The sequence below is a fragment of the Capra hircus genome, chromosome 12, assembly GCF_001704415.2.
Source record: "Capra hircus breed San Clemente chromosome 12, ASM170441v1, whole genome shotgun sequence".
NCBI classification, from domain to species: domain Eukaryota; kingdom Metazoa; phylum Chordata; class Mammalia; order Artiodactyla; family Bovidae; genus Capra; species Capra hircus.
The window spans coordinates 71,364,840-71,391,662 of NC_030819.1; the positions used below are offsets into that span (position 1 = coordinate 71,364,840).

Sequence of the window (26,823 nt, forward strand, 5' to 3'; positions counted from 1 at the left end):
CGACTGAAGCGACTTAGGAAAAAAAATGTTTTAAATAAATAGTTAATTTTTTATTTAAGGCTGAGCTATGTGGCATGAGGAATATTATTTCCCCAATCAGGGCTCAAACCAATGCCCCTTGCATTGGGAGTATGAGTCTTAACCACTGAACCGCCAGGGAAGTCCCAAATAGTTAATATTTGCAGTTATATTGGGTTAATGAAAATCTGGCAAGTGAGTTGGGTTGAAAGACTTTACCCCCACAATGATCTGACTGGTTAGAATAAATCTTTACAGGACATTCTCTTCAAAAACATTGCCTGCTTCAGATAAGCTAATTAACATTAACAAATAAAGCAAAAATAAAAGGCCACAACTTCTCAGATATAGATGCATCTTTATTCATACATAAAAAATAACACCTCAGAAATTCTTCTTTTCTAAAAAGTCTTTTAATCATAAAATCAAAATGAAAAGACTGAAAGACAGGGTATAGCTTTTTAATTTTGCACACACTATAGTCACAGTAAATATTTAAGCTTCAAAAAAATATACCTCTCTAATAACAGGAAATGCATGACCTTCCGGAACTGTAGACTAAACTTACATGATGGTTTCAGAAGTCAAACTAAAAAAAAAAAATTAACATTCTCAAGTAGAAGACTTGGCATTGCTGTTATATGGGTGACTCTCTCTAGCTACTTCCCCCATGTTGATTCCTCCTCTTAGGTATGCAACTCAAGAGAGAATTTCCTTTCCCTAATACCTATCACGGCCATGGAAAACAGGGGAAGTGAAGTGATATGGGCTCCTGTAAATAGTCTAAAAACTATCTCCCATGATCATATGTTTCTAAGCAATAATGTTAACATTATCCACCCTATATAAGAGACAAAAAGTACCAAGATGTTTCAGGATCAAATAATTTATATATAATGACTGATGATCTCTTCTGGAGTATGGAGCATGTAGGCCTTGGTACCATGTAAAGTTCAACCTTATTTCTAAAAAAATGTCATTACTTCAAAGAACCATAAAACGTTCAAGAGACAAATGTCAAGAAGCTGCTACACCTGAACAAGATAAAAACTTCTTAGCAAAACTGTAGCTTTTCTTTTTCTTTGGGCATAGGGATTAATTTATGATATTTTTCCTGATACAAAAAAATGTTATCTGATCAGACAACTTTATTATGGGTGTAGCTACCACCTCTCACCTTTTGTTTCCTCTGCCAATTCCCCCACTTGCTAGAGCCATTGATTTCCCGGTAATGTTGGTATTATTTGAAGCATCAAAATCTGAGATGACAATTTAGAGGGTTGAACAAAAGTCATATAATTTCAGGGACAATGAACTTAAAACATCACCTTCACCAAACAGTAAAAAAAGTTAAAAGTGTCTGCTTCACTCTTTGAACTTGAGTTGTTCTTTTTTCTTCTTTATTTTTAGGTTTCAAAAGAGGTCACAGTTCTACAAAATTGGGCCAAGAAGTAAAGAAAATTTAAAAGTTCTTAGAAAATGTCAACAATCCCAATTTCCTGCCAGGTGGAGCACAGACCTGATTTTTCAGGCCTTGGGCAGCTTTGAAGCGGGGAGGAGATGAAATGAAGGCCACTTTCCCATCCTGTGCAAACAGCTGTTTTGTTCTTTTATTGTCAGCGTTGTTATATTGGGTTTAGTGTCTCCACAGGGCAAAAAACCTCTGGTTTGGCCTCACATTTTGTAAAACTGTCCTCAGGGTGGCGTGAAATAGCATTAGACCTGCGCTACCAGTGATGTGGTCACTCGTGGAAAGTATCAGTATTTTCTCCCTGTTGATGAGGTTACAGACATTCCAAGCATGATGGGAGAAACAGTAAATACATACTATAGGAATATCCCTCTCTATTTTATGGTGAGGAAAGCAAAGCAAAAATAAGTATTCAAAGACCACATTTTTATCTTAAAAATGCCAAAAGCTTCTCAAAAAATATATATATTAGAATTTACATGAGGATGAGGAACTAGAAAACATCTCATCAGAAGAAAAAAAATTATAACAAAATCAGTGGAAGTAATAGATACTCTGTTCTACAGAGTTTTGTGTTCAGAAAATATCACCCACTAAAAATGACATCTTCAATCAAAAGGCAGCTCTGTTCAATTCTGCTTAGACTAGGAACCTTTCCAATTTGCTCAGCAGAAAAAAATTCATCTTTTAAACAGTAATACTCCTGAGTGGGTTACTCTTATGGAAGGTATCATTGTATTTATATAGTCTAAGAAGTCTAAGAAGAAAAATCTGGTCCCTAATCTGACTGAATAATTTACTCAATTTTCATGAAGCCTCAATGAATGAACTCGGACTCAGAATCTTTCCCCATTAAAACCATATGCTTCATCAAAACTAGAACACAGAACTAGCAGAACAATTGGGATTAATCTGTAAGAAAGTGTAACTTCCAGAATTTGAATTTAGGCCTAACTGTTGAGAATTTCCTGTTTAACATCTTCAGAGGCAGTGCTTGAAGCATCACAGACTTACCATCCTCCATCACGGTGGCTTTAATTACTTAATATGAGCTTGATTTTTTTAAAAAAAGTTATTCATGGTTGATTGCAAAGATCTGTCCACAATGAATTAGCTAAAACATGTTACATATAAAAATGGGCCAAGTCAGATCATCCCAAAGCAGTTTAAAGACTTACAAAGCTTTGGTGAAGAACACAGAGCCCAGGTCTCAGACTGACCTCTGAAGGCATCCTCTAGGATTACTTACTAAGGTTGGAAAAATCAAAATGGTTTTCCCTTAGCACATGAAATAATGCACAGGTCCCTCTTTGTGACACCAACCAACCTACCAACCAAAAAACCCAAACCACAAAGAAAAAGCTCTGGTAGCCCGAACAAGCAAACTGCTAACAAAACACAAAAAACCTTCACACCCTCTGTTTTCAAGTAAATGTTGTCTGTTCACTGACTGCAGTTTAGAGGGAAACCAAAACAGCTTCACATTCATGGATTCACTGGGAGGATCCCGCTCAGTCTCTCAGAGCAGGCTGGTGATATCTGATGGTGGGTTTGGGCTGTGGGAGAGACGCCCTGGATCGGCCTGAGCAGATCTTATGGAGCACTTGTGAAGGTGGGTGGGAGGATCCTAAAAATGATTATCTGAAGAAAAGCCCACATGTCCTCAGAAGCCAAAGACACATAAATAAAATTCTCCTCTAAAAAGACACACCAATTTTATGTTTTCACTTGATTTTAAAGGATGCACAGAACAAGGTAAATATTTTTGGTTTTTTTAGACTAAAGTCATCCTCTAATCTTAAGAAACTCAAAAGAAAGGAATAAAAGTGGACAGACAGAAAAAAAAGAGTATTCTTCAACTCTTCTTCATTGCACAGGGAAATCCCCCTGAAGTAAGAATAAGAAAATTCAGTAAGTCGGAAAATAATTCTCATCTGAACAGTATTTTCCCTTAAAGCCACACTTTAATACTGATGTAGGTTTCATCCAATTAAAAATCACAAAGATTTTAAGATGCAATCTTAGCTTTTATGCAATCACCATTATGAACCCTTGTCAGTTTGGGCTATGTATGAGTGATGTAATGGCTTAACTTGCACAGAATCTTTCAAAAGCAATGAACATCTTCTGTGATCTTATTTAATAACATAAGAAAATTGCTAAGAAACCTCATTCTTTAATAAAGCATGCATATTTACTCAAGCTTCAAATCACAGTTTTCTTTGCTGCTTCTCACAAATGAAAAGCTTTTATTTCACCATTCTGAATAGTAATGCCCTGTTAGTTATTATCAGGACAAGTCTACTTTCCCAGGATAACATATTTTTTATTCCACAAGGCTGAATTTTCAAAATTCACACTCATTTAGAAAAAAAAAATCAGTAGGTTTATAATCTACTTTATTACAAAAGGAAATCAATTTTTACAGTTACAGGTAACAGTATTTAGAAAAAAAATTTATCAATATGAAAATACACCTTACTGATAGATACTTACTTATAAAAACATATTGCCTTTGCCATGTGAAAACCTGCTGTTTAGTTCTCTAGATTTCTTTATCAAGGCTTTTTTCTGAGCTTCATCAAACCGATGAACTTTGAGATCTGTATCACGGTCAAATGGTATTCTCTCTTGGGGCTTATTTTTATCTTCAGCAGCCTTATTCTTTAATTTTTTATGATGAATGTCCATAAGAGATTCTGACCTTTTTGATTCCTGGGGAGAGCAAGACAGCAGAAATAAAAATCTTAGTTTGGATACGTCATTGGCAGAATATAATAATCATGAAATAAAAGAATGAACTAGTAATGGTGAACATTAAGGAAGGTTATTTACAAACCCCAATTGTTTTTCTTCTTTTTTTAAAAAAAATTTATTACTTTTATTTATTTGGCTGTGCTGGGTATTAGTTGCGGCATGTGGGATCTAGTTCCCTGATCAGGGATTGAAGCCAGGCCCCCTGCATTGGGAGCACAGAGTCTTAGCCCCGGGACCACCAGGGAAGTCCCCTTCTTGTTTTTAATACTTAAAAAAATTATTTTTGGCTGTGCCGGGTCTTCTTCACTGCACGAGGACTTCCTCTAGTTACGGCAGGCGGGGGCCACTCCCAACGTGCAGTGTGAGGGCTTCTGAAGTGGCCTCTCCTGCAGCAGGGGACGGGCTCCAGCATACGGGCTTCAGGGGCTGTGGCTCTCGGGCTCTAGAGCATGAGTTCAGCAGCTGTGGCGCACAGGCTCAGCTGCTCTGCGCCTTGCAGCATCTTCCTGGGCCAAGGACTGAACCCATGTCCCCTGCGTTGGCAGGTGGATTCTTAACCCCGGGACCACCAGGGAAGCCCCTCAGTGGTTTTTCTAAATCCAAGACAGCATCTCTGAAGAAAATATGTATCAGAAGCAAATTCAATTCAACCAAAATAAAGGTATCTATGAACTCATGCCACATGATCAAAAAAGGACAAGATGGACATGAAACTAATGTTTAAATAACCATCATGCAAAGCATCGTATGACGAGTCATTGTTAATGGGCAAGAAAGGAGCAATTACTTTCTCTCTTGGGAGCCTGATTAAAGCTTCATGGACGTGCTGGTCCACGAAGCCTCTGTAGGTAGAATGGAAAAGACAGGCACCGCCAGGCTGAAGCGAAAGCACACTCAAAGCAGAAAAACAACAGCACAGAGATGACAAAACCCAAGGCTGGTGCAGGTAAAGTCTGCATGGTGCTGGCACAGACTGTGTGCCAAGAGAGCTTCTGTCCCTTTCAGCCTTCCTTATCGCCCTCATTTTCTTTCTTTTCAGCTGGGGAAGGTGCTCACATTTTATTTTTTTTTAAAAATCGAAGTATAGCTGATTTATAGTATGACATTCGTTTCACATTTTCAAATATATCTAGGAGGATGAGGTTTGAGCAGAGGCAACTGGTTTTATAAATTAGAGATTCATCACAGACCTTTTAGTATTAGTTAAAGGACAAGACAGAATAGCCCTGGATTGGAGGAGCAGGCTGTGAGATGTGGGAGTAGGTGCAAGCAGTACAGACCAGGTGTGTGTGTGTGTGTGTGTGTGTGTGTGTGTGTGTGATGCGGGAGTAGGTGCAAGCAGTACAGACCAGCTGTGTGTGTGTCTGTGTCTGTGTGTGTGTGTGTGTGTGTCTGTGTGTGTCTGTGTGTGTGTGTGTCTGTGATGCGGGAGTAGGTGCAGGCAGTACAGACCAGCTGTGTGTGTGTGTGTGTGTGTGTGTGTGTGATGCGGGAGTAGGTGCAGGCAGTACAGACCAGCTGTGTGTGTGTGTGTGTGTGTGTGTGTGTGTGTGTGTGTGATGCGGGAGCAGGTGCAGGCAGTACAGACCAGCTGTGTGTGTGTATGTGTGTGTCTGTGTGTGTCTGTGATGCGGGAGCAGGTGCAGGCAGTACAGACCAGCTGTGTGTGTGTGTGTGTGTGTGTGTGTCTGTGTGTGTGTGTCTGTGTGTGTCTGGATTGCGGGAGTAGGTGCAGGCAGTACAGACCAGCTGTGTGTGTGTGTCTGTGTGTGTGTCTGTGTGTGTGTGTCTGTGTGTGTCTGTGATGCGGGAGCAGGTGCAGGCAGTACAGACCAGCTGTGTGTGTGTCTGTGTCTGTGTGTGTGTGTGTGTGTGTGTGTCTGTGTGTGTGTGTGTGTGTCTGTGATGTGGGAGCAGGTGCAGGCAGTACAGACCAGCTGTGTGTGTGTCTGTCTGTGTGTGTCTGTGATGCGGGAGCAGGTGCAGGCAGTACATACCAGCTGTGTGTGTGTGTCTGTGTGTGTGTCTGTGTGTGTGTGTCTGTGTGTGTGTCTGTGTGTGTGTGTGTCTGTGTGTGTCTGTGATGCGGGAGCAGGTGCAGGCAGTACAGACCAGGGTACTGAAGGCATGGGGAATTTCAACGTTCTCTACCCATGATTCTCAGCTTCTTCATGTAGCCTCACTTAAAACGGACTCGCCTGATAATGCATCTTGGGAGGCTGTCTACCTTTTTATTACAGCCCTTTTCCATTTAATGAAGGAGAGGCCTTTCAGAATCTTATTAGCGAACACTGTCTTGGGGAGCAAGGCTCCAGAGCATCAAATAAGAAACCCTGCAACACTGGTATGAATGAAACTTCTAATCAAGGAACCGTAAACCCAGGAGGCTTTGTGCTATTTTGTGTGACAAACATAATTTCTCTTAAAGAGTGTAATATCGTTTTGGAATGGTATTTCTGCTGCTGTTGGAATGTTTCTGAATTCAGATACATTGCAGAATGGGACAATGAAAGACAGGGCAAGTTTTGCTTAACAACCACCTCTCTTCAGACCCTGTCTCCTGTCAGAGAATGTATTTGAGAGCAAAGGCATGAAGAGAACTCAGTGAGAGCAAAATAACTGGTAAGAAATGCTGGAGGCGGCAGCATCTTATTTCATTACAAGACAAACGCATGGCACCACCCACCTGCGGTACAGTTCAGGAGTGTCAGAAACGATCATCATCATATTCATCTGAACAGGGAAAGGAAGTCAGACCTTTTCACAGAAAGTCAGCCTCACTTGTCTGATTTGACAATGAGATCTGACTTTGTCAACTGGGTTATGTGGTTATTTCCTATAAACTTAGCTCTAGCTGGATGCTGTAATAGTTAAGTATTTATTTAAATTAGCACTATTTCCAACTTCTCAATCCCTCTCATTTCATACATTGGTCATTTCATACATCTTTAGGAAACAAACTGATTTGCAAGTTAAGTGCTTTCTAAGTCTTTATTTTTAATGAAATTGGAGGTAAAAAGAATCAAATATTGCTAGGAAAAAATAACCTATCAACACACATAGCATGGAGAAACAGTTAAGAACATAAGCGTGGAATTTGGAAAAATCAGAGTAGCAATGATGGTGCTGACATTTTCAACACTGGTTGATCACAGGCAAGTAATTTATGCCTAAGTTTCTCAGCTGTAAAATAATAAATCCTAGTAGCAATAATGTCCAAATATTTGGATGAGGTAGGAGTTAGTTAGGTCATCTAAAGAATACAAAGGATTTAGTACCGTATTGGGGTACATAAGAATCAGTCAATAAATGTTAAGTATTCAATTTACTGAGCATTTACTATATTTTAATCTGGACAACATCTAAATTTATAATCAATATAAATTAAATGTTATTATTGCCATTATGTGGATTTGGAAAGAGACTGAGGAAGTCAGGGCACTACAGTCCTTCCTATCCCTGTTCGCCCCGCCCTTCAGTACCCAGTAAGGGGCAATGCTGCCAGCTTGTACCCTTTGGAAAAAGATGGAAACAGCCCTCAGCGGAGAAGTTACTAAATGTCAAGCTGTTCTAATTGCAAAAGGAAAAAAAGGGACTGATGTGAAAAACAAAATCAAAGTTGAGACAGACTGAAAGTACAGATATCATTAATAATAATTTTTTGTTAATAGATCATTCTGAGGTTTAAGTAAATAAACAGAAAGTGTTTAAAGAACTGAATGACATCATGATAATGAACCGTGTTCCATTCTTACCCACTGCTGTATGTGAACATGGTTTCCTAACTCTTAACCATAACTCTTAACTGTACAAATGAACAAACTAAAGAACATATTTGATGTTGAAATCTGTCTTATTCTAGCAGTGAGTAACATTCAACAAAAGACCAGAAAGTAACTGGAGAAAAGGTCTTTCATTAAGATACTAAGTTTACATTTGTACTTTTGACATTTAATAATTATAAAAATCTGAGATATGTTTATACTGTTTGATCAACTGAATTTACAACTTAATCCAAAAGGAAAGAAAAGTGTAAACGTTTAGACTTTAGATACAGGAAATTAAAACCTTTTGGTTTCAGTTTATGTGCATAGATTTGCTGAAGTGAAATATGACTTATCAAGTATAATCATAAAAGACTTTCAAGCGTAGAAGTGAATTCCATTAAGATAAAATTTGTGGCATAAGAAAAATGAAATTATGTATTCAAGGAGAAAAAAGGATGAAATAAAATTTCCAACTGTTAAGGAAGAGCTTGTTCATACATATTTTTAAAGGATAATAATAGATAATAAGTTTCTAAGGCATTTGGATTCCATTTGAAACACTGAAAAGAATAATAAAACAAGCTATAAATTGTATCTCTGCAAACTATTGAAACTTATAATGACATCCAAACTATTTTTGGATGTCCAGGAGAAGTTTTCTGAGGGGACAATACTCAGTAAATACTGAGTAAAAATACTTGAAAGGCCATCTCTCTCCACCCTTGACTGGTTGAAAAGAACAACAGATTCCTGAGCCCCATGACAGATCCAGTGAATCAAAACTGCCACCGTGGATCTCAGGAACCTGTGCTGTGAAAATCCACCAGGTTCTCACACAGGTGTCCCGTAAAAACAGATGCTTCTGTCTGGTAGTTCGGTATTAACAGAGGGGAAGAGAGAATGGAAAGCACAGGAGTAGGGTTAATCTGAGGATGGAGAACTATAATGGAGAATAAATAATTATATGTGTACATATAAATGTAAAATATTTATGCTGTAAAATTTAATCTTTTAGTGCAATTTCTCCACATTTTCCCTCCCTTCTTCCACTAATTAGATAATAATTCACTAATGAGACAATAAGGATGAAGGCAGACAGGCTACCAAGAGTTGGATGGGAAAGGCTGAAGGTTTAAGAAAGAGCTGGAGGGAACAGACAGCAGAGTTTGGAGAAACTGTGAGGAGTGCTAGAAGTCCTGCTGGTACTTCCTAGAGCTGGTGCTGAGGAAAGCGGTCTACGCTGATGGGCGAAACTGCAGAAGGCAACAAAAAGTGAACACAGATGGAGAAAGAAAAATGGTCCGTTTCCACTGACCGATCCCCCGAAGTAGTAAACTGAACACCAAGAAAGACAGAGGAATACATTAAGCCGCTAGACTATTACAGTCAGTTCACACAATTCAAGTGGACTGTTGTTATGATAAAAGAAATGAGCTGTGATATCAGTTTGTTTCAGGCGCGCTGTCATACCTGGTTTAGCACATTTGCACACCGTGACTGACACAGAGGACCGAACTTATAAGTAAGTAATAAAAACATCTAGAAGCAGTTAGTCCGCAGAAAATCACACCAAAAGCCAACTCATGTGAGATCAATTTGCTAAACGACCAGTTGGTTGATTTGCCAAACTTAATTTAACAAAACGTGTATGTTTTATACTAATTTGTAAAAAGCTAGGGCAATTAATTTTGAATGTGACAGTTTCTCAGAAGCTTTAGAAAATTCATGCTAAGATTCTGATTGTTTGGTCTTTCTTTTGCCTTCCTGTGCTTAGTCCCTCAGTGATGTCCGACTCTTGCCTTCATGGTCATATTTTATAAAGATTGTTCAATTTATCAATACTAGGAGGTGGTTCAGTCTGAAAACGATATTAATATTTCAAAAAGTAGGTCTCATAAGTAACCAAAATTTCACGATAAGACTCAAACCCTAATTTTTTGGAAGCATTTTAAAGTAAACTGCAGGCGTCATTACATGTTCTATATTTGTTTACGCTGTTTTCTTTTAAAGTAATTTACATAGAATGAAACGTGCAAATCTTAACACTGCATCCACTGAGCTTTGCAACTTGAACTCCTAGCAATACGTGGGAAGTATTTCCATCACTGCAGAAGCTCTGCCTGTTCCTTTCTCGTCCATCTCCACACTCCTGCTCCAACAACAACTATTCTGATTTTTTTCCACCACAGACACAGTTTGCTTATTGTGGGGCTTCATATAAATGGAATCATACAGTGGTACATGTGTATGAAATCTTGGGTATGACTCCCTGCATTGAGATTAATCCACAGTGTTGCATGTATTTGTAATTTGCTCCTTTTTATTGCCAAGTAGTATTTCATCATATATACACTCCCCCTCGGCCCCCTGCTTACTGATAGATACCTGGGCTTGTCAAAGAAATTAGCTGTTATGAATAAAGTTCCTATGAAGATTCCTACAGAAGTCTTTTTAAGGCTATTGTTTGAGTGAAGCACTCTCAAGTCTGTGAATACTTTGTTAATTCTATTTTTAATGCTTATAGAACTTTTCATAAACTTATGCACTGGGAACAGAAGGTAATTTTCCTAAACACTTGAATACCTTTCAGGAGCTGAAGGGTTCAGTGGTTTATTTATTCTTTGAGTGAATTAACAGTTTTTTTTGCTGGTTTTTTTTTTTTTTTAATGAGTAAGAGACAACTACAAAAATAATCTGCCCAATGAAACCTGTTTTCAAATTTAAATTGAACCGTATTTTAAAGTTTCATACTTTTATTTAAATCTTTACATAAAATATTCCAAATTGGCTTGTATTTAGAAATGTATGAATTGGGATCTCTAGGAGTTAATAGGGCTCTTTCTTTCTGATCATGTGCTACCCATCTCCAGGAACTGAATTTCTGATATATGATTTAAGCAGAAAATGAACTGGGGTGGGATGGTTTGGGAGAATGGCATTGAGACATGCATATTATCATATGTGAAATGAATTGCCAGTCCAGGGTCGATGCACGAGACAGGGTGCTCGGGGCTGGTGCACTGGGATGACCCAGAGGGATGGGATGGGGAGGGAGTTGGGGGGGGGGGTTCAGGATGGGGAACACATGTACACACATGGTGGATTCATGTGAACATATGGCAAAACCAATACAACATTGTAAAGTAATTAGCCTCCAATTAAAATAAATAAATTAAAAAAAAACAACAACTAAAACTAAAAAAAAAAAAAACAACCTGAAAATATTAAGAGATGCATTAAAAAAGCCCACACAAGGATTATACATATATGTGTGTATATATATGTACACAGCAGAATATTTTTCAGAACAGATGTATAGAAAAAGATGAGATGAAACGAAAAACATATAAAAGAAAGAGAAACAAGAAAAAGAGGAAAAAATGAGAAGAGCATGAAAAGATGGATATAAAAAAAGAAAGGTTATGCATCTTATTCTCTGACTTACATTGTATGAGGATACTTGCTCAGCTAATCTCTTATCCCTTCCTGACAGTAGATAGTCTTCATCCTTCTTACTGAATGACTTTCTTGCTTCTTGCATCTCCTGAGGAATGAACAGATAACACATTACGGACATATTATCAGGAAAAAATGAACAAGGAGTATCATTTTAATTGAGACTGAGTGACAGGAGACTGAGAAAGCCAGGCCTGCTGGTCCTCTCCCCACTGGAAATGGCCATGTCCTCGGGAAGGGTCTGTGTCTCCTACTCTAACACTGTCCTGAGAACAAGGGAAAAGCCCACAAAACCCCATCCAATCAACTAACTGGACTTTACCAAACTCAGAGACGAGTCTGGCAAATGGTAATAAAATGCAGAAGAGAAAACAAGGCTTAAGAAGAAATCTGACATTACTGCTTTCAAAACCAGGAAAAGCGCTCTTGAGGGAAAAAAATAAAGAGAAAGAAACAAAAGGGGCATAGAAAAATAAAAGCAAAACTATCTTCAGTCACAGAAGACATATATGAGTGTCAATGTAGAAAACTCCACAGAGTCTATTAAACAACTCTTGGCATTAATAAGCAAGTACAGCAAAGCTGGGGCTCCCCAGGTGGCTCAGTGGTAAAGAATCCGCCTGCTGATGCTGGACACAGAGGAAGTGTGGATTTGATCCCTGGGTCAGGAGGATCCCCTGGAGAAGGAAAGGGCAACCCACTCTAGCATTCTTGCCTGGAGAATCCCATGGACAGAGGAGCCCAATGGGCTACTGACCATGGGGTCGCAAAGAGTTGGACATGACTGAGCAGACACAGATGCGCAGCAAAGCTGTAGGATACCAGGCCAACAAGCAAAACAGACCAGCAAGGAACAATTAGAATCTGAAATTTAAAAAGATATACCATTTACTATAGCACACACACTGATGAAATACTTAGGAAATTTTCCAATAAATTTTAGTTAGGAAAAAAAAATATTCTGGAGAATACAGCCCCAACCAGGAATGAATAAGGCTCAGACAAAAACAACTGAAAACTATTTTTCTCAAAGCATGTTTTTATACTGTTGCTATTTGCTTATGAAAGTCAAAGAGGACTCCAATTTTTATCTAAATAATGGACTAAAACAACACTGTACTTAATAAAGTATGTTAAAAAAACATAGGAGTAGCTCATTTCTCATTTTTCCATAACAATTTTCCCAGAAACAGATTCTTTACTTGTAATATTAAGAGAAAGATGATGTTCTGATAAGATGAAGGTGAAGACCTGACCATCTAAGAGTTAGTAAATCTAGTCAAGACTAGGAGGTGAGACCATAACAGATCTTATTCAATTAGTTTATGCATAAAATTTTCATTTCTTTCTAATCTTCATTTAGGCCATGTTGGCATTAGTGGTAGGGAGATGAATGCTGGGGAACCAAATATAAAAAGTAAGATGATAAAATAAATTTAAAAAAAGGGGGGAAAATGATGGAAAAAACATACAAACAGGATATTTGGGGAGAGAGAAACAAAGGAAACTTGACGAAGATCCATTACAAAAATCAAAAATTAGTCATGACCTTTATAAAGGATTTCCCTGGTGGCTCAGACAGTAAGGCGTCTGCCTACAATGCAGAAGACCGAGGTTTGATCCCTGGGTGGAGAAGATCCTCTGGAGAAGGAAATGGCAACCCACTCCAGTACTCTTGCCTGTAAAGTCCCATGGACAGAGGAGCCTGGTAGGCCCATGGGGTTGAAAAGAGTCGGACACGACTGAGCAACTTCACTTTATAAAGGACAGCTCTGTGATACTTTCTGTGATAAATTCTACCACAAATATAAGTCTGCAGTATTACATGCTGTGATACAGTAGCACATAAGATCTAAGGGGTATTAATAATCCCTTTGTGAGTCTGTTGTAAATATACAACAAAACACGTTCAGCTGTAAAAAGAATGACTAGATCTAAAGAACTCAGTCACAGGACCTAAAATCTTAAGTTCCAACTGTACTGGTTACTTTCTCTTCTTTCCATCTTTCTGTGTTATTTTCCTTTGAGGAAGACTTCTTGCGTATCTAGCTGTAGGCTAGACATGTATTCACACACAATGAGGAACAGGAGGTCTGAAAAAAGCACAAATGACAAGTCCATGTAAGGGATTTTCCTGGCGGTCAAGAATCCGCCTTGCAATGCAGGGGACACAGGTTCAATCCCAGGTCGGGGAATTAAGATGCCACAGGCTATGGGGCAGCTGAGGCTGCACGCTACAACTGGAGAGTCCGTGTGCTGCAATCAAGCATTCCACATGCCACAGTGGAAGATTCTCCATGCGGCAAGTAAGACCCGAGTAAGCCAAATAAATAAATATTTTAAAAATATTTTTTAAAAAATCCATGTAAGCAAGGGTATTAAGTCGTCTTTTTGGAGACAATCTTAAAGGCGAAATTATAAAAATGCCAGTAAGTGATTTTTATAAAAGACCAGTTAAGAAAGAGCAGACAGGCATTCCAACACTAGTCATTCACGGTGTGTGGCTCACATCTTTTAATTTTTTGACTTTATAATTGGAAGATAACTGGTTTACAATATTGTGTTGGTTTCTGCCATACATCAACATGAATCAACCGTAGGTATATATACGTCCCCTCCCTCTGGAACCTCCCCCCACCCCCGCAGGTTGTCACAGAGCCCCGGTGCGAGTTCCCTGAGTCATAGAGCAAATCCCGACTGGCTCCCTATTTGACACATGGGAATGTGTGCTTCCAAGCTAAGCTCTCAATCTGTCTCACCCTCCCCTTCCCCTGCTGTGCCCACAAGTCTGTTCTGTCTGCGTCTTCACTGCTGCCCTGCAAATAGATTCATCAGTACCATCTTTCTAGATTCCGTATGTGTATGTTAATATACAATATTAATTTTCTCTTTCTGACTTACTTCACTCTGTGTAACAGGCTCTAGGTCCACCCACTTCATTAGAACTGACTCAAATGCATTCCTTTCTATGGCTGAGTAATATTCCATTATGTATACGTATTAATACCACGAACCCTTCAGCCATTCATCTGTCGGTGGACATCTAGGTTGCTTCCATGTCCTAGCTATTGTGAACAGTGCTGCAGGGAACACGATGCCTTTTTCAGTGGCGGTTTCCTCAGGGTATATGCCCAGCAGTGGGGCTGTGGGGTGCGGCTCACTTCTATCCCCCACCTTCTGTCGCCTCTCCCCCCAGGTGTCTTGGTTCACCTTGCCTGTCTATTATAACTCTCGGATTTCCTTGAATCTTCAGGGCAAAAGAGAACTTACGGTTTTGCCACATATTCTGCTAAAATGAGGTGATTTCCACATATCATCTACATTTTAAGAACAACACTATTTCACAACCAATTCTTCATGAAAATCAAAGTGTCTTAAGGAGCTTATTCTGTCACCTGTGACCAAACATGATGCTTGCCAAAGGAGACATTCAATTTTTGGTTATAGAATGAAAATAGAAATCTTCATAATTCTAGGTACTAATGAACAAGACAAACAGAGTTAGGGGCATGAATTAAGTAAGGAACTGTTTAATTTAGAACTGATAAGTTATAACCATAAGGTGCCAATTAGTCAAGCATTTAAGGAAATTGAAGTGAATTTAAGGAGTTAGTACGGGCTGGATTCTTAACAATGGAATACTTCATAATAAGTATAGAAACCCAAGAAAAGAAAATCTAATAATAAGATGTATTTTATGCATAGTTTTTCTTTTTCTTTTTTTTGGTAAATTATTCAATGTATTAAGGAAAGGGCTTTTTTTGCCTATCTTGACAGTAATGTGAAGTTTAGTGCATTGGAGCTACTGTTATTTTCAGAGACAGTCACTATCTATCACTTAACTTGCTAGGTTAATCTGTGCCTTGTTTTTTTCCAAGATATTTTAAAAGAAACTTTCATGAGACAGTATGATGTATAAAGACTGGGGGATTTGGAATCAGAAAGGTCTAGAACGGAATTACTGTTCATCACTTACCAGCATTTAATTCCAGAAAAAAATGACCTCATAGGGGAGAGTGTCTCCTTTCATAAAATGAGGTTAATGAACTTATGTAACCAGGTTCTCTTGAGGTTTAATGAGACAATTTGTTGGGAAACAGTATAAGTGAATACACAGGAAGCAACTGGTGTTGCTTTCTTTTAACTTTCCTTCAGGGGAAATCTTTTCCCTTTGGAATCATAAGCTAAGAAATAGTACCCTGGAATAATTCTGCCTTCTATTTTTTTCAAAGTAGAGCCAACATGGACAGAAATACAGGAACACACAAGCCCTCTCACCTTAGCTTTCCTTTCCCTGTCGGCTGGAGTGTCGGTCCAGACTGATCGGTCTCCAGATTTGCCATCAGCTCTTCTCTTGAAAGTTCTGGGCCCAAGACCAAAGTCTTTCATTTCTGGAGGAAGTTCAGTCATCCAAGACTCTCTTGTAATTAGTTTAGATGAATCCTTTAAGAGAAATAAAAAGTTAAACAAAAAAAAAGTAGCCTGGAAAGTGTGGACATGTGTGCATATATGTGTAGAATACTACCTAAGTGACTATGCTTCTCAACTGAGGCAGATGTTAAGAGAAAGAGACATTAAGAGAAAGGCAAAGGCCCGTCTAGTCAAAGCTATGGTTTTCCCAGTGGTCATGTATGGATGTGAGAGCTGGACTATAAAGAAAGCTGAGTACCAAAGAATTGATGCTTTTGAACTGTGGTGTTGGAGAAGACTCTTGAGAGTCCCTTGGACTGCAAGGAGATCCAACCAGTCCATACTAAAGGAGATCAGTCCCGAATACTCATTGGAATGAGTGATGTTGAAGCTGAAGCTCCAATACTATGGCCACCTGACGTGAAGAACTGATTCCTTGGAAAAGACTCTGATGCTGGGAAAGACTGGAAGGCAGAACCAGAAGGAGAAGGGGACAGGATGAGATGGTTGGTTGGCATCACCGACTCGAACAACATGAGTTTGAGTAAACTCCGGGAGTTGGTGATGGACAGGGAGGCCTGGCGTGCTGCAGTCCATGGGGTCACAGAGTCAGACACAACTGAGAAACTGAACTGAACTGAAGAGAAAATGATTTAATACATGGCTGATTTTTCTTGTCAAATATGTTATAAATACTTTCATCTAATTTATTGTTCTTTGGACTTAATGTTATCTTTTGCCATACTGTCATTTTTAATTGTGCAAATTTGTCAGTTTTCTCCTTTTATGGCTTCTGAGTTACCCTAGAGAACAAATTTTTATATACATATACATGCAGAAGGACATTTTTTAAATGTCTGTTATCAAAATTGAGATTTTTGATCTATCTGGTCGATTCCTCAGAGTAAAGTGTACTGTGTATTTGAAACTTACATCGTCTCCTTTAGTCAGTTTTTCTTTCATTCTCTGGGCCCTCTTTTCAAACTCTGATGTTACACTGGAGTTAACTGGTCCTTTGGCAGGCATCGGCCCAACAATGTCTTCCTCCTCACTGCTATCCGTTTCCTTCTGAAAGAAGACAGGACCTTTAAACCAAGAGTGGGGCGACACATTATAGAAAATGATCCTAAATTACTCAAAATTTAACTGAGACCGATAACCTAGAAACAGAAGGAAAGAGCAAACGCTGTGCCACTGGCTAATCACTGGGCACCTTTCCTGTGCCTTCGTCAAGCGCACCCAACGGAGACCACAAACCGAGGGCATGGGATCTGTCCCACCTCGGCCCCTGTGTCCACGGCAGAGCTCATTAACTCACTCAGCTCTACTCCTGATGGACACAGATGTAGCCTCACAATTCCTCTATAACACTCCAGGGAAGTGGTCAGAGAAGACACAGTTGAAGCCATTCTCTTTCCTGGTACAGAGCTCTTTGGAAGAAGAAACACATGAATAAGACATTCTTGGAAGCTATATTAGCCTTCATGACTTAATACAGTCCACTGAGACAGAAATGCTGTGCAGTGCCTTCCAAAATGTTGGCCCAAACAGGTGCATTTGGTGCCCAAAGTACTCTAGAGACACAATATTATTGCAAAAATTGAATTCAAACTGTTTTTGGTAAATCATTTTAAAAAGGGTTTTCACGTAAGACTCTGTGTTAGATGCTATATACACTAGGGTTTAAAATAGTCCTTGACCTCAAGGAGGAGAAAGAATAAGATAAACAACAAGATGAATCACAATAAGATGTTTGTACTCCTGCTGGGACCGGGAGTTTCTTCCTCTTATTTTTTCAACTACCAGGACCAGGCGAGTTACTTTGTGTTGTTTACACTTTCCCTGTTAACCACTCAATGGTAAATCTCTGTGGTTTCTTCTCTGAACCTTTATAGCAATTGTTTTCAGTACAAATAACTAGATAATTACACCTTGTCTTATGGCTGATTCTAAGCCACACACTCTCTCTGTCTCAATAACTGAGAGTTTGTCTCATTTGAACCTCATAATAAAACTGGGAAATAGCATTATTATTCCTGTTTTCTTTTTGAGGAAACCTAGATTTAGAGAAATAAACTTGGAAAGATTAAACAACTTGTCTGAGGTTATAAAACTTGTAAATGTTCTAAGATCAAAGCCAGTATTTCTTCTACTTATACTATAGCAGACTGCTGCTGCTGCGTCGCTTCAGTCGTGTCCGACTCTGTGCGACGCCATAGACGGCAGCCCATGAGGCTCTGCCGTCCGTAGGATTCTCCAGGCAACAACACTGGAGTGGGTTGCCATTTCCTTCTCCAATGCATGACAATGAAAAGTGAAAGTGAAGTCGCTCAGTTGTGTCCGACTCTTAGCGACCCCATGGACTGCAGCCTACCAGGTTCCTCCGTCCATGGGATTTTCCAGGCAAGAGTACTGGAGTGGGCTGCCATTGCCTTCTCCGACTATAGCAGACTATTATTTCCTTTATTTCGACTGCTAAAGATTTAACTTTAAATGTTTTAGCTTTTCTCAAAAACAGTAAGCTCTTTGATGGTAAAGACATTATCTTAAACATATTTGTAGCCCCCTATAAACATAATACTTGGTGACATAAAACAAGCAAATGTAAAAGGTATAATAAACTTTAAAAATTACAAGAAACGTAATATCAATACAGTGTTGACATTTAGGATGATGGGATAAGCTAATGATATTTACACTTCCTTCTAATAAGAGATAGTTTTATAAAGGTAGAGGCCTGAAATTTGTAGGGACTGTAACAGCTCCAACCAATAACTACTGCAAACCCTGGGTTTGTTCATGCTGGTTGGAATCATGCTTTTTTAGGAAACTAAAACCTTCTCTAATTCCTGGGGAAAACAGTGATAATTCTAAGCCAATCACTTTGGTCTCACTCCTTGTGCCCAACTGATTGGCTTGAGCATGGGCATATGATTCAGTGTGGGCCACAGAAATGTGAGGAGAGGTCTATGGGAAACCTGGAGAGGTTTTCCTCCCCCTACAAAGGGGATACAAGATAGGGTTCATTCCTCTGTGTCTGGACACTGCCACCTGCGTGTCAATCTAAGGACTCTGGCAGGCTTCTTGGTATAAGGAAGGGGTCGGCCTACGAGGAATTAACAAACTGCAAGTGACAGAGAAAAACTGGGGTGCTGGGTGATCTTGTGAGGCTATCAAGTTAACCAACCGTGGAGTGTCCCTATCTCTAGACCTCATCTTAGGTATGAGACACATTTTCCTTAATTTGGGAATACAGATTCTAGATCATCCAGGAAGTTACACAAACAACCTATTTGCTAACTAGGAAGGTTGAGACTAAGCTTCATTGTGAGTTGGACTTTCTGTAATGAGCAGCTGAAAGTGCTCGAGCTGGTGGCAAGCCAGCCACATAAATATTTGGGGGAGACGTGGACAGCAGGTATCAAGGCTCAGGGGTAGGAGCCTGCCTGGCATATTTAAGGTGCAAGAAGCCCAGTGTGGTCAGATCAAAGTAAGAGGAAACCAGGGAGTTTAATGGGAGCCAGACTGTAGAGGGCCCTGTAAGGACTCTGGCTTTTATGCAGAGAGGGGAGCAGCAAATTAGTTCTGAGTGTGACTGCCGCGATCCGACTTTCTCTGGGCCGCTCCAGCTGCCGTGTTGAGAAGAGGCAGCAGAGCGTCGAGGGCTAAGACATAAAGACCAGCTGGCTTGGGTCAGGGCGGCAGCCGAAGTGGCTGGATCCTGGGCGTTTTGGAAGGTGGGAACATGCATTGTCAGATCGATTTCTGTGACTAAGTGCTTGACACATTTAGATGTTCTATCATCATCTGTAGGTATTCTATGTAATTCATCGAAAGAATGAGTAAATGCTGGAGTTCATGAGCTTAACCACTGAATTATGTTTCCTTCAGTAACAACCTCTGTGGAACTGATGAATTTTCAGTGGAGATGCACAGGAGTCTATGAATTCACATAGAGGAAGGCACTGCAAAACAGCAGACTGAACAGTGGTTTAAAGTCCTAAGAATTGGGCTCTGAGTTCTGGCTTTGCTAAGCAGAAACTGTGCTATTTGGAGTAAGTTACCCAATTTCTCTGGCTTTTGGCATCTCTAAGATACAGATCGTAATTATTTCATAAAGCTTTGGAGAAGCTGAAAATAGTACCTATATATGGAGAAAATGTATTACAAATTATATTCTTCAAATCTCACCCACTGTTAAGGACTAGCCCTCTAATATGGAGAAGGCAACAGTACCCCACTCCAGTACTCTTGCCTGGAAAATCCCAGGGATGGAGGAGCCTGGTAGGCTGCAGTCCATGGGGTCACTAAGAGTCGGACATGACTGAGCGACTTCATTTTCACTTTCATGCTGTGGAGAAGGAAATGGCAACCCACTCCAGTGTTCTTGCCTGGAGAATCCCAGGGACGGGGGAGCCTGGTGGGCTGCCACCTATGGGGTCGCATAGAGTCAGACACTACTGCAGCGACTTAGCAGCATCAGCAGCAGCCCTCTAATAAGAAAATAGACTTCCTCCTTGATTTCAGAATCACTGGCTCTTTCTTTTCAAAACATCATGTACCCACGAGTGATCCTGTTAAATAATGGTACCAGAACTGGGTGGGACAAAGTTAATTTCAATATTTTATAATAATTATTTCACTATTTAAACATTTCTCAGCCTGCTCTCTTTTGTATCAAATCACAACGATTCCTTAAACTGTTCACTGTATTCTACTTTCTAGGACTCAAAAGCTTCCCTTTAAGGATGAGAAGCATGAATCGGTCACACCCTGTCAACACGTGACTGCCTTGTTATTTTCCTAACAGAATCTCAGGTCTGTGACAGCCTTTGATTTCGTCTACTTATGCTACGATCCTAAATTAGTAGGACTATGACACACCTTACATTAGAGTCACATGATTATAGTCATGACTAGGTAAAGTCTTGAGTTTCTTACATCTTGTTCTTTAATAGAAAAATCCCCAAACCTCAGAGTTGAAATATGATGATACTTGTCCTGGATCACTTCTGCCTTTGTCACTTTTCTGTGTAGATTTAAGAAAACCAGGTGGTAGTGCAGGACCTATCATAGGCCTGAAAAATAAAACGTACCTTTAAAAAGTCAGCTTTCAGTTGACTTTTACTTTTCAGTAAAAGCTCACACAAATAATAAAAAGCCAGATAATAATGACAAATGTGGAAAATGAGAATCTTATTCAATGTGTTAGTTTTACTCTGTAACTTAGAATTCATGAATGGATGTGAGAGTTGAACCATAAAGAAGGCTGAGTGCCAAAGAATTGATGCTTTTGAACTGTGGTGTTGCAGAAGACTCTTGAGAGTCCCTTGGACTGCAAGGCGATCCAATCAGTGCATCCTAAAGGAAATCAACCCTGAATATTCATTGGAAGGACGGATGCTGAAGCTGAAGCTCCAATACTCTGGCCACCTGATGCAAAGAGTCGACTCATTAGAAAAGCCCCTGATGCTGGGAAAGATAGAAGGCAGGAGAAGAGAGCGACAGAGGACGAGATGGTCGGATGGCATCACTGTTAGACTTGATGGGCGTGAGTTTGAGCAGGCTCCGGGATGGGTGACAGACAGAGAAACCTGGTGTGCTGCAGTCCCTGGGGTTGTAAAGAGTCAGACACAACTGAGCCATTAAACAACAAACCGAGCATTTTTTCACTGAGTATCATAAAAAATTTAATTTCTACACTTTAATTTTCTATTTATTAGTTAATGATTAGATGCTAAACTAGTAATTCTCAACCTTTGTGGCAGTGGTATAAACCTACTTCCTAAAAGAACTATGGTAAATAAAAATAAAGACCAAAAAAAAAAAAAAAAGAATCCTTATTATGTATTATGGACTAAAGCCTGTGAAGATCTTTTTATCTTGTGCCGTGACTTTCAGTTTTGATAGTCACTGTCCACTGAAAAATACCTTAGTGGCATTTTAATTACAGTTACATCTACTTAAGTACAAATGGAGTCTTAAGGACATATGTAGCGAATGCGTACAACAGCTGTTAGTAATTTATGGTTACATGTGTCAAGACAGTATAAAAGCCAACATTTCATCCTAACAACCCAATTATGATGTGGAAATGTGTAACAAAGAAAACAGTTCCCCTGAGACCCAGAGAGAAAGGAAACCGTAGTATGCTAACCTCATTTCAACCAGAGAGTGCATTTTTCTGTTTCCCTAAAAAAGTCCTGGTTGGTATAAGTTGCTCCATTTTCTACCTAAGCAAAATGATGCCCAAGGACAACACAAACTTGTATGCGGCAGAACTGGAGCTTTTGCTTTGGTTGTTTCGCTTTCTTTTTGGCCACACTGCATGGCATATGGGGTCCTAGTTCTCCAACCAGGAATCAAACCTGTATCCCCTGCATTGGAAGCATGGAGGCTTAACCACTGGACTGCCAGGGAAGTGCCCAGAGCTGGAGTTTGAACCCCGGTCTATCTGATGTCAAAGTTCATTTTCTTTCAAGTTGCCCTATTGCCACAGTCTGAGGCAACTAACATCTGTTCAAAAGAGAAAACTTGCTGAAATTCTGGGTCTTCAAAAGAGAGAGTGCTACTTTTTGTGTGGAAAAAACAAAAAGAGGAATGATACTTTCTACTCTCTTTCATACTGCTAAGTTTCTCCATTCTATCTTTGCTCTTTTCCAGAGATGTCCCTGTGTTAGTGGGACCAACCAAGATGGCAGCAATGTTCTAAGCTGAATTTTCCAGATGGCACTACGTTCAATCAGTCTTACGCACAGGTTTCCCAGCAGGGCAAAAACAGTACTAGAGTCTCAAGGTCTGGGTTCTGATCCTGGCCACTTAGTTACCTCTTGTCTTGGTTCATAAAACTGCTATGAACAGAAACAACTGTACATATGAAAAATGCAGAAGTGTGGTATTAAGAGAGATCAAATCAGCTGTCATTTACACAGTATAAGAAAGTGCTGTAAGAGTTTTTTCTGAGTTTCTAGCAGATCTACAAATGCAAGTACAGCTCAATTCTCTGGCCTTGGGGAATTTTGGGAGGATAAAATTACTAAAACATACAATCTTAAAATATAGTACAGGAACATAACCATGGCATGCTACAGGCTTATGGAAGGTTTTGCTTCCGATATATCCTACCACCTATTTATTTCAAACATATATTATCGTCAAAATAGAACAGAAACTGCTATGCCTCTAATAACTATTTTCTTGAAAGGAATGTTACATCCCAGCAGTCAGCAAGTTTCCCATAAAATCCAGGCGGAAAATGTCAGGCTCTGAGGGCCACATTCAGTCTCTGCCACATATTTGTCTTTGCCTTTTCGGCTCAGTTCAGTTCAGTTCAGTTGCTCAGTCGTGTCCAACTCTTTGCGACCCCATGAATCGCAGCACGCCAGGCTTACCTATCCGTCACCAACTCCTGGAGCTCACTCAGACTCACGTCCATCGAGTCAGTGATGTCATCCAGCCATCTCATCCTCTGTTGTCCCCTTCTCCTCCTGCCCTCAATCTCTCCCAGCATCAAAGTTTTTTCCAATGAGTCAACTCTTCGCATGAGGTGGCCAAAGTACTGAAGTTTCAGCTTTAGCATCATTCCTTCCAAAGAAATCACAAGGCTGATCTCCTTCAGAATGGACTGGTTGGATCTCCTTGCAGTCCAAGGGACTCTCAAGAGTCTTCTCCAACACCACAGTTCAAAAGCATCAATTCTTCAGCGCTCAGCCTTCTTCACAGTCCAACTCTCACATCCATACATGACCACTGGAAAAACCATAGCCTTGAGTAGACCGACCTTAGTCGGCAAAGTAATGTCTCTGCTTTTGAATATGCTATCTAGGTTGGTCGTAACTTTTCTTCCAAGGAGTAAGCATCTTTTAATTTCATGGCTGCAGTCACCGTCTGCAGTGATTTTGGAGCCCCAAAAATAAAGTCTGACACTGTTTCCACTGTTTCCTTATCTATTTCCCATGATGGCCCCCTAATGATCATTCTTAGCTTGGGGGCCATACAAAAACAGCCACGGACTGCCCAGCCCTCTAATTTTTTTTTACTAATAAGCACCCTTTTATTTGCAGACACCATTACAAAAACTGTTTTATATTCACAACAAAAAGTGTTTTTTTGAGATATAGTCAGAGGCAGTTATTTCCAGAAAGTTATATAAAAATTAGAAGCTGACAATTGTGATTACAACCTCTGAATATAAAATGTACAACAGCCTTTCCTACTTGTTCTTGCACACTGGGATATAATGTTATGAATTATAAACAATTTGGTGTGCAATTTCATATTCAGCATTTAAAAATTTTGTAATTTCGAGAAGACAATATTTACTATACGTTTATTCTGTGCGAGGCACTATAGAAGAATCATACGTTTATATATGTATACAGATACGACATCTCAATCACCATGGCAATTCTGTAAGGGTTGTGTTGCTATCTTAATCCATGGATGACACATTTGAGGTTAAGTTAACTGTGTAATTTGGTACATAGGGATTTGTCTGTTCTTTCAATAAATAATTAAGATGTCTGAATTAGATCCCCGGTTGAGGAACAAGGATCTCATATGTCAAGTGGTGCAGCCAAAAAAAGAAAGAAAGAAAGAAAGAAAAAAGATCAAATACCAGCATTCTAGTCATTAGCTATATGTGAAACTTTGTTAAAAAAAAAAGGGGAGGGCGGGGGAAGGGTCACGTTTCACCCAACCTGTCACAGAACGCTGTTGGAGTATCAAATAAGAGATGTGAGTGTTTTTCATGAATTGTTAAGTGTCATAAACATGTAAATAATTATTTTTCTTATGTGGATTAAAAATTTTTTTTTCACTTCAAATGTATTTCAAATGTTATAAACATAGAAGTTAAAAAACAATTTCAGGGACTTCTCTGGTGGTCCAGTGGTTAAGACTCTGAGCTCACAAGGCAGGTGGCCCAGGTTCGATCCTGTCAGAGAATGAGATCACACATGTCGCAACTAATAAGACCCAACGCAGCCAAAAAAAAAATTAAATAAAAAACAAAACAAACAAAAAAACAATTTCAGACAACTCTTTACTGAATTAACAGACACGAGGAAAGACGTCCTGAAAGGGTACACATTCTTACCGTGGAGGAGAATCATCTTGCTTTTTAAACCCAGGAGGAAGAGCTGGTCCAAAAAACCCTTCATCATCATCATCATCATCGTCATCTTGATTTCTCCTCAGTTTTCTGAAAACATAGTGTAATTTTGTGCATGTATGTCAGAAGCTTTTTCATAGGGAAATTTTAATTTTTAAAGGCACATTAACTTCAACTTAGTTGTATAAACTCTGAAACAATAAATTTATCTTGCCAAGTAAAAAAGAAAAGCTACCACAGATCTTATATTAATCTTTTCCGGGAATTCACTTGAGGTCTAAAATAGAGACTGGTTACTTCTTTACAGCAGTAGTGTATCAATTTTCTATATTTTCTGTGTTGATAAAGACTCTAATCAGTGAAGTTTCAAATATTCTACTTGCGAGATATTTTTAAGCAAAGAATTTATGACATTGGCTTTTAAATTCACTTTTGTAAGGGTTGCTATTTTTGTCCCTTAGTCATTAAAATGCATTAAAAAAAAAAACCCTTGCTATCCAATAATAAAGATTTGATTTCTTATCTACATGGGCCTCTGGTGAGTAAGGCTAGGTCAGAGGGAATTCTTCATTTACTTAAACAAAAAGCACACACTGCAGATACAATTTTTAAAAGAAGATGTATGGTTTATTCAGAATATTGAATCACTGCAATAATACCTTATGGAAAAATCCTTTGTATAAGACGTTTATTGAAATTCTAGATATCTCTGGAGCTATATACTACTAAGATATATTTTTCTATAAAAGGTATAGTTCATGAGGAAATGAAATATGAAGTGATTTCTTCTTGTGCTGTATAAACACAGGTTATGATAGCTCCTTGAGAAAGTAAAGGGAAAGTGTTAGTTGCTCAGTCGTGTCTGACTCTTTTGCAACTCCACGGACGGTAGCCCACCAGGCTCCTCTGATCATGGGATTCTCCAGGCAAGGATACTGGAATGGGTTGCCATTTCCTCCTCCAGGGTGTGTTCCCGACCCTGGGATTGAACCTGGGTCTCCTGCACTGCAGGCAGATTCTTAACCATCTGAGCCACCAGGGAAGCCCCTTTCCAGCTACCTACTCTAACCAATATGCACCAGATTTGGAGCTTGGTTTACCATTTAATGTAATAACGGACTGACCGTGCTGGTGGACCAGTGTCGTCGTCTTCAGATTCTTGATTTCCTTCTTCAGATAAAGAACTACTGTCCTCGTCGCTGTCTGATGATTCTGAACTACTGCTTTTATAATTAGGAGGCAGAGCCGGTCCTGCAACTGAAAAAGATGTCTTGTGTTTGTCGTAAGTAGTCACAACTGTTTCAGTGAATCTCTCAGCTCAGGGGTCCTCAACCTTCAGGATCGAATGTCTGATGATCTGGGCTGGGGGCACATGTACTAATAATAAAGTGCACAATAAATGCAATGTGCTTGAAATCACTCCAGAATCACCCCCCTACCCCATCTGTGGAAAAGCTGTCTTCCCCACAACGGGTCCCTGGTACCAAAAAGGCTGGAGACTGCCGCCTGAGCCGACATTTCACACTTTATTTTCTGAAATTCACAGCACTGGCGGGCTATCATTTATTACGGACTTGAATCTCGTCTGCTCTTGTTCTGTATAGTAGGTTAGTCTTTCCAACTCCAGGAAGGCAGAGATCATATCTTATACAGCGTTACCTATGAGATTCACAAAAACTTTAAAACCTGAACTTACAGCAACAGCATGTAATCTCCCTGACATCTTACAGTTTTTGCATTGGTTGTGATATTGGTGGGTGCAACTGCCAAATGGTTTCATGATTTTTTTTTTTTACTAACAGACAACATATGGTAGATAATACATCACGGGA

General features: G+C 39.5%; 1 protein-coding gene across 2 annotated transcripts in view; it reads right to left on the reverse strand.

Moving 5' to 3' along the window:
* Positions 360-26,823, reverse strand: part of GPALPP1 (GPALPP motifs containing 1) — a 33,176-nt gene continuing 6,712 nt past the window's right edge. The window contains exons 2-9 of one of the 2 annotated variants that reach the window (XM_005687426.3): positions 26,116-26,248; positions 24,977-25,081; positions 20,852-20,957; positions 16,813-16,947; positions 15,748-15,912; positions 11,459-11,557; positions 3,986-4,204; positions 360-3,376 (exon numbers count right to left, since the gene is read on the reverse strand). In XM_005687426.3, the coding sequence (XP_005687483.3) occupies positions 3,986-4,204; positions 11,459-11,557; positions 15,748-15,912; positions 16,813-16,947; positions 20,852-20,957; positions 24,977-25,081; positions 26,116-26,248 (962 nt within the window). In that variant the 3' untranslated portion in view covers positions 360-3,376. Of the gene's footprint in view, positions 3,377-3,871; positions 4,205-11,458; positions 11,558-15,747; positions 15,913-16,812; positions 16,948-20,851; positions 20,958-24,976; positions 25,082-26,115; positions 26,249-26,823 lie in introns of those variants that run through there. The other variant, XM_013968232.2, reaches the window with a different exon arrangement.